At 42.8% G+C, this 8442-nt stretch overlaps 1 protein-coding gene across 1 annotated transcript in view; it reads right to left on the bottom strand.

Annotated features, from left to right (window-relative positions):
* The window catches only part of PDLIM3 (PDZ and LIM domain 3), a 21314-nt gene extending 13872 nt beyond the window's left edge, over positions 1-7442 (bottom strand). The window contains exons 1-2 of the mRNA XM_014945508.1: positions 7097-7442; positions 2020-2171 (exon numbers count right to left, since the gene is read on the bottom strand). Of these exons, the coding sequence (XP_014800994.1) occupies positions 2020-2171; positions 7097-7189 (245 nt within the window). The 5' untranslated portion in view covers positions 7190-7442. The remainder of the gene's footprint in view (positions 1-2019; positions 2172-7096) is intronic.
* Positions 7443-8442: the final 1000 nt, after the last annotated feature.

Raw genomic sequence — 8442 nt, 5'->3', positions numbered from 1 at the left:
CTAAAACAAAAAAAATTTAAATTTTTTTTTTTTTTTTTTTTTTATGACCACTGTATCCATGCAGAACCTGCTTTTCAGTGTAAGAGGAGTGCAATCTAGGTACACAGAGTAATGAGCAATTGTAACCAGAAGCTGCACAGGTGATTCTTTCCATCACTGAAACAGAGATAGCAAACATGCAAAAATTAAGCAGCTAAATTTAAAATAGTGTAATATTAATGTTAAATATTAATCTGGTACTCTTTCTTATATAAATACAAATCTTTGGCATTTTAAAAATATATGCATATTTCATAGGCACAATTACCCTTAATATATTTTGAAAATTACTTCCTAAGAGAATTGCTAAATGACATTTATCAATCTATAATAGAACCCGCAATTAACTGCAGGAATTTTTTAGCAGTAGCATCTGCTTTAGTAATTAGACAATACACCTTTAAAAAAAAAACCCCAAACCTTCTATACTTGGAAAGGAATATTGTGGCCAACTGTAATAAAGTGCTGTTGCCTTCTTGAGGGCCTGGGGTCAACCAAAGGTGTCTGACTCCTGCAGCCAGCTGGAGGAGTGCACCAGGTGAGTCTTGTTAAAGGCTGAGCAAACTAAATTAGGGGATGAGAAGATGTTGGTTTTTTTGGTGGTTTTAGTTGAGAGAAGCGAATGCAAAGAAGTTTCTAGACTCCTGCAATTTAGGTAAGAGACAGATTTTTAGTTTGTCTTGGGTTTAACATTGCTTTGAGAATCCTGATTTGGGTTAATACAGTATCGTGACCAAAGAGTTTGGCTTTAAACCTTCTCCTTTTTCACCCCTTACGAAAGCCTGTTGTGATGTTGCTTTCCTTAACTGGGAGGATATCACAGGAGGCAACAAGCAGCACCTGGGAGTGTTAGAGCAGAGAGGGAAGTGAGCAGGTGACAGCAGGGGGTTTGTTCTTTCCCCACATGTGAACATTTGTTCACTGGCAGCGATCATAGAGTTGGTGGAGTTGGCAGAGGCAGTAGGTTCAATAAACGCTGGGGACTACCCTGAGGAAAATTATTGTCCTTCTGCCCACGGAGACATGTTCTGGGGAGCCTCGTCTCGCTTGGTCTGCAGCTGGTGAGGTAGGTCTAAGTGCTCATAATTTTAAAGGCTTTGTGAAATTCTTAAAAGTGTTTAAAATAGCTACGCTATATAATAGTTGTACTGTATAATATGAATATATATGTGTACGTATATATACAAAAGCTGGAGAGGGACTTGTTACAAGGTCATGAAGTGACAGAATAAGGGGTAACAGTTTTAAACTGAAAGAGGGGAGATTTAGGTGGGATCTCAGGAAGAAATTCTTTGCTGTGAGGGTGGTGAGGTTGGTGAGGTTGCCCAGAGAAGCTGTGGCTGCCCCATCCCTGGAGGGGTTCAAGGCCAGGCTGGATGGGGCTTGGAGCAACCTGGTTTGGTGGGAGGTGTCCCACTGTGTGGAACTGGGTGATCTTTAAGGTCCCTTCCAACCCAGATCATTCTATGATTCTATGATCAGTTGTTTAGGTAGTATCTTCTTTCAGAAGTATGCATACATACCTCTCTATTTTCAAACAAAGCTGGTGTGCAGCTGCTTTAATTCTCTCCTGGGCGTCATTATGTGTCATGTTCTCAGTGCCTAGACCATCAATAGCTATAATCACATCACCGGGGCACAGGTTGGCAGCTGAAGCCTTGCTTCCAGGTGTAATCTGAAAAAAACCCAAAATGTAACTGTTTAATCACAAATTCTTTGCTGTGAGGGTGGTGAGGTTGGTGAGGTTGCCCAGAGAAGCTGTGGCTGCCCCATCCCTGGAGGGGTTCAAGGCCAGGCTGGATGGGGCTTGGAGCAACCTGGTTTGGTGGGAGGTGTCCCACTGTGTGGAACTGGGTGATCTTTAAGGTCCCTTCCAACCCAGATCATTCTATGATTCTATGATCAGTTGACCCAAAGCATTCTGTGATTCTATGATCAGCTGTTTAGGTAGTATCTTCTTTCACAAGTAGGCACACATACCTCTCTATTTTCAAACAAAGCTGGTGTGCAGCTGCTTTAATTCTCTCCTGGGCGTCATTATGTGTCATGTTCTCAGTGCCTAGACCATCAATAGCTATAATCACATCACCGGGGCACAGGTTGGCAGCTGAAGCCTTGCTTCCAGGTGTAATCTGAAAAAAACCCAAAATGTAACTGTTTAATCACCATGCATACCTGAAAATTGATAGAGAAAATAAACTTCACGGTGCTTCCCTGTTTCCTGTTGGGCTAGGGAGAGGGACTGAGCCTGTAAACAACTATATGATTGTTCTGCCAGACACTCTGTAGTTCTATTCTCAGTTCACCATATAAATGTTCTATTCATTATAATTTCAAATTAGATGGGAATTATCTTCATGCTTCTGCATTAAATAGTTTCCGCTCTGATTTCCGTAGTTGCCTTTGAATCTTCCATCTCAACTGCTGTTGTGTAACTTGCTTAGAAAAAAACCAAACAGTTAAGCTTTTTCCTTACAACTCCAGGCAACAGCAGAACTGAACTGTTAAAAAATTATGCTAATATATAGATAATGTTGATATATAGAAAAGTCAGTTGTAGTCTTACCATGTTTAGGGACAAATGCAGCAGTTAGTGTGTTTTCTGCCAGCCTGGCTCTCAAGTTGTACCTCTAAGTAATCATGAATGTGCTAATAGCTAATAATACTGAAATGACATTTTTCTCTGTTCCTGTCTAATCCAGACCCTGAACTCTGTAAAGTGCTTAGTTTTAAGTCTCATTGCATTTGAATAAGAGTAGCCCTGATCCATGTGCATTAATACTGAAACAGCGGCAAAACCCAGCCCAATAGAGTAATTCTCTCCTCTTTCCAGCTGTTCATCTCTCTTAGGTGGGTGTGAATGCTCGAAGAACTTTGTTTTGTGGGCTTTTTTTTCTGCACTCCAGCACGTAAACTTATTTTTGATGTCACTGTAACACACTGCAATGTGCTATTATCAAGTCAGGCACCTGTGGCCTGTGCTGTTATCAAATGGGGACCCATGGCCAGCTGGAGGCTTTTCCCCCTCAGACTCCAAAAGAATGGACTTGTGTATTGTGTGCTTAGCAAAGCATTCAGGTGCCTGAATAATCTGAGTATGAATCAAGGAAGTTGCTGATAAATTCTAAGTCTGGAGTCTCCAAGATTGTCAGGGTAGAGGTTTGATTGTGCTTCTCTATTCAACCTGGAATGGCTGCTGATTTTCCTTAGCACGTTGTGGGTACGTGTGGAATGATGAACTGCAGCAGAAGTCCTAGTGTTTGAGTGTGACTGTTGATGCTCTAATACCCCAGATGGGCAAAACCAGCCATTCTTGGCTCCCTCTCAAGTGTATGCCTGCTTGAATAACTCTTATATACTGGTTATATAGATAACTTGGTAGATTATGCTTTTTGCACATCACAACGAATCCATGCATCGAATGCACCATCCCTTAGGTTTTCATCACATATTGTCACCAGCTGCAGTGATACCACTGTGTGCTTGGATGGGGTTGCCCTCATTTAGTGGGAGCAAGGAAAGAAAAGGGCAGGAGTCTCTACTTCCTATTCCTTTGCTGAATTGGTTATTGCCAGGCTTCTGGGATGTGTCTCTTGGGCCTTAACACCTTAATGGGGCCTTGATCTACTTGCCCAGGCTTTCTGGGGTGCAGAACTACCTGCCCTCCTATAATCCTCTCCTTCACACCATGTTATGGGTATAATGTTGATATTGTGGGTACCTCAGTAATACAAGCAATACTGTTTCTTGAGGAACTTATTAGTGATGCATTAAATGTATATTGTGAACACTTAGAGCCTTAATATGACTGTGGTGTTTCTTGCTTGCTCACCCCTACCTCATGAGGTGGATTCTACTAGTTCTTTGGGAAAATTTCTTTGCTCTTTGGGACGTGCCTGTATGACCCGCCTGTTGCTCCTGTACCCGCAGTATCTCAGATTTGGGTAAATACAGGGACATGTGTTGAGCATCCAGATGTTGTCAGAAACTAGATAAGTATTTATCCACGAGGGGCAAAGTCTCCTATGAAACGTTGGTAAAAAAACACTCTCTGCATCTGTCACTAGACTTGTGAAGCTCATCATGGCACTCCTTTGTAAATATTTCAGGCTTTCTGAAAAGAGTCATGAATGTTCACAGACAAGGTGGCTAAATATAAAATTGAGTTAATATAAATACTTGCATTGTGATCTGTAAAGGTTTATATTAAAATAGAACTTAAATCAAGTCGATAATACTTCACCATTCCCTTCATCCTCTGCAAGTTTTAATTGTTTCTGTAATATTTTATTCAATATGACTTAAATTCTAGGATTTGAAACACCTAACCCAAAATGTTATCGTTTGGTCAGAATAAACTGAAATTATTCAGTTACATTGAGACTAGGGCTTTTGATCGTATTCATTGATGTGCTTTCCTTGCATCTATGTAAAGTTCCAAGGATTTAAAAAAATGCTTTCACTATTTCCAGTTAATTTGTGGTTTCTGACCCTAATAGAATCTGAATATACCTATTTTTAGTCCCCTCTTGTTCTTTCTACCCTCTCACTGATCATGATCTGTGGTTTTTAGCATTTGCTGGAAACAGTTGAGAGAATTGCCTGCCTTGGGAAATCGCAGATGGGTTTTTGAGGTGACATCTGTTCTTTAGACAGGTGGATGATGATCTCTTATGTTTTCTGCCTCTCTTGACAAGTCCTGGTAAAAGCTTTCTCTTGTTGAACAAGGACTGTAGCCAACCAAATGTAACTCTGTCCAATTATTTTATTCAGAATGTGTTTAAAAATAATCTTGATTTATTTTTTTAATGGCTAATAAGTTTGTGGGTTTTTTTGTCAGGACAGTTAAGCCAAATGTGAATGGGCTGCTGGTGATCCCTTCTATGAAAGGAACACCTGGGCCCCAAAAAGCAAGGCATATGAATCTTAAGAAATATTCACTACTGTGTGAATTCTTATTTAGGGAATCTTCTAATTGTAAGCTGCAGCAACAACAATACTAATTTTAAACAAATTTACCGTTAATATTCTTTAATTTGAGCAAGGTAAATTTAAACATGTCATTTTTGCTCTGTATATCTCTCTCTGTTATTTCATGGTTCTACTTGAAATGTGACTTTGAGCATTTCTGTAACATGCTGGAAACCCATGGCTTGTGTCTTGTGAGGCATTTGGTAGGTATGAGTCAATTGCAAAGTCGTTTATTCTTTAGAAAGTTACATTTATAGTAACATCCTTTGTTATTGCAGTTTTAAACTTCATTGCACTTAATCTAAACACAAAGAAAATACAAACCAGACACTGCTAAAATATTTTTCATTAGAGATAATGGAAACTATTTTTCTTTTGGAGGCCCATAAAAGGCAATGAAGGCCCCAAAACATCCAGAGACTTTTTTTCTTTTTTTTATTCATAGTTTTTTGTCTCCTGTTCCTCCAAAACTTTTGCTGTGAAAAATGAATATTCTAATAGTCATGATTCATTCATAACAAATATTCATTATCCTATGAATATTTCTTATGACACTACATACTGTCAAATAATAGCATTCTGGCTTACTTCTGTTTAAAATAAGTGAAATATTTTATGCATGTACAAATCTGGAAGATGTGATTAAGTGGAATTAATTATTACTAGTATAAATGTGAAAGGCTGGTCCTTAAGCCTTCTACAGAGTCTTGTTTAGAAGCATATTTATTGCAAGGCATCATCAGTGGTATCCATCCTTCAAGGCTCTTGACGTTTATGTAATACCAGGCATAGTGTGTATATTGAGTCATAGTGCAGGGCTTTTAAAGAAAAAAAAAAAGTGGAAAAAATAAAGTACAGATGATTTGGAGGCTCATGGAACACACACTCGGTGTGTCTGGGGTTCTGGAAAGCAGCAGAAGTAGAACTAATTCTAGTCTGATGTGTATTGAACACAGTTTTCAAAACAGACAAATTATCAAAATACATGTCCTGTCTTTTGGGTAGATCTGTGCCTGTGGATGCAGGGCAGCTGACAGTGCTTTATATGCTCCATTCATCCAGTAACTGGTTTCTTAAACAAATTGCAATTAATAGCTCAAAATCAATTCAAACAAATAATGAAGGCTTGCATTCCTGCCCTTTATTAGGGGAGTTAAGGTAAATTGTCTGTTTCTAAATAAGGCAAAAAAATGCTGAAGAACTATCTCCTTCATATTCAGGACTGGATAACTTTCTAATAATTCACCCATTTAACATTCATGAAAATGATAACTTTTACATGCGTAGAACAAGGTGCTGTTGCCTTTGCTGGCAATAATCAGAATTTAACTAACTGAGAGTCAGATTAATCTGGTGAAGTTGGCAGGGAGTTTGCAAAGCACAAGCTTTCAGACAGGAGGAGCTGCTGCCAAGGGGCCGCCTCCCCCCGCCATCCCAGGGGCCAGTCAGGAGAATGATAAAAGTGGGGTCTGGCCCTTTAGTAGGCTCCAAACTCCAAATGTTCTCATCTGAATGCCTGGGGAAATCGTGCCAGAGTTTTTTGTGGTCCCCCCCCCCCCCCCCCCCCCCCCCTCCCCTGGGTAACAGTGGGGCATGGTGCCATCTGACACTACTGTCTTGGTGGCAGTTGTCCTTCGAGGCCCTGCGGAACGCGTTCCTGGGGGATGTGGCACTAGATGACCTGGCACTGAGAGCGGGACCTTGCGGGGCTGAGCTCTCCTGCTCCTTTGAGGCAGATGCCTGCGGGCTGGCAGCCAGTGAGCAGCATACCTGGCTGCGACCCAATTTTTTTTGGGCCCCCCCCCCCCCCCCCGCTGCCAAGGCACTTAAATTCAATTTAAGAAGAAATAAGTAGAAATGCTGTTAAAGCCTCTTGGACCAATAAAAAAAAACAAGCCCAGAAATGTGTCCCGCAAAAGTTGTAAGAACTGTTAGGATTCAGCTGGCTCTCCTTGGGGCCAGCAGCTACTGGCTGAGCTACTCACAGCCTCCTCTGCAGCTCTGAACGCTGAGGAAAGTAAAAGGGCAAAACTCTGCAGCAACTAATAAACGCAATTAATAGAGAGGAAAAGGAAAGAGTACGTACCCTGGTTATGATTAGGGGTTGGTTAAAATCTATTCCTCCCGAGAGCCTGAATCCCCAGGGCGCCGGTCCTTGGAGGATAACGTTTTGTGGCATTTTGGAGGGTTTTTTCTCGGTGACTGCTCTTTTTTTCCCCGAGGCTGGGCTGGAGGAGGCAGGGTGCCGGCAGCAGAGCACCTGCCCAGCTTGTGTCCCCCTGTGGGAAGTGGCACTGGTCCCCCAGCTGCTGCACGGGGCTTTATCCCCGCTCTCCGCCTGACGTCAGCCTGGCCCTGGGCTTCCCCACCCACCGAGGGGAGTATCAGGCTCGGACACAGAAAGCCTGAATTGCTGGAAGGTTTACAACACATGCAACAGCTTTATCTGCTGCTTCAGCCCAGCAGGCAGCAGAGCTTTGGGGCGCAGTGTCCTCCTGGTGTCCCAAAGCAGCCCTCTTGCTCCTTTGATACCATCCTGATGACGTTGCTGGTGCTTTCAGCTACGCCGTGCTCTGCTCTGACTCTGCACACTGTTCTGTTTCGTGTAAACAGGAATATTGAGAAGGAGGTTTCCCTCCCAAGGTCTTGTTTTACATCTCCCACTCTGCTCTGCCCCAGTGAGACCCCCCCTGCAGTGCTGCCCCCAGCTTTGGGACACCCAACATAAGGAGGACATGGACCTGTTGGAGTGGGTCCAGAGGAAGCCATGGAAGTGCATGGACCTGTTGGAGTGGGTTCAGAGGAAGCCATGGAAGTGCTCTGAGGGCTGGAGCCCCTCTGCTGTGAGGACAGGCTGAGAGAGTTGGGGGGGTTCAGCCTGGAGAAGAGAAGGCTCCGGGGAGACCTTAGAGCCCCTTCCAGTCCCTAAAGGGGCTCCAGGAGAGATGGGGAGGGACTCCTGATCAGGGAGGGGAGCCATAGGATGAGGGGTAATAGTTTTAAACTGAAAGAGAGGAGATTTAGATGAGATCTCAGGAAGAAATTCTTGGTTGTGAGAGTGGTGAGACACTGGAACAGGTTGCCCAGAGAAGCTGTGGCTGCCCCCACACCTGAGGGTGTCTAAGACCAGGCTGGATGGAGCTTTGAGCAACCTGGTCTGGTGGGAGGTGTCCCTGCCCAGGGCAGGGAGGCTGGAACTGGGTAATCTTTAAGGTCCCTTCCAACCCAGATCATTCGAGGATCTTGTTTTATTTGAATGCGATAGTTTATTGCACTAAATAGACCTTCCAGCCGTTCAGCTGAGTTTTTCAGCTACAGTCACTGGAGACAGTGGCATGGACCATCTCTAATGGCTTGAAAAATCTGGACTGATGTAATGCATATTTCTCAAATTGGAGAAGAGAAAAGCAGTGCTGATGTTGTCTCCTCTTT

Source organism: Calidris pugnax, unplaced genomic scaffold (assembly GCF_001431845.1).
Source record: "Calidris pugnax isolate Ruff unplaced genomic scaffold, ASM143184v1 scaffold58, whole genome shotgun sequence".
Lineage (NCBI taxonomy): Eukaryota > Metazoa > Chordata > Aves > Charadriiformes > Scolopacidae > Calidris > Calidris pugnax.
Note: the sequence above shows the minus strand (reverse complement) of the source record. Positions and strands in the feature narration are given on the sequence as shown.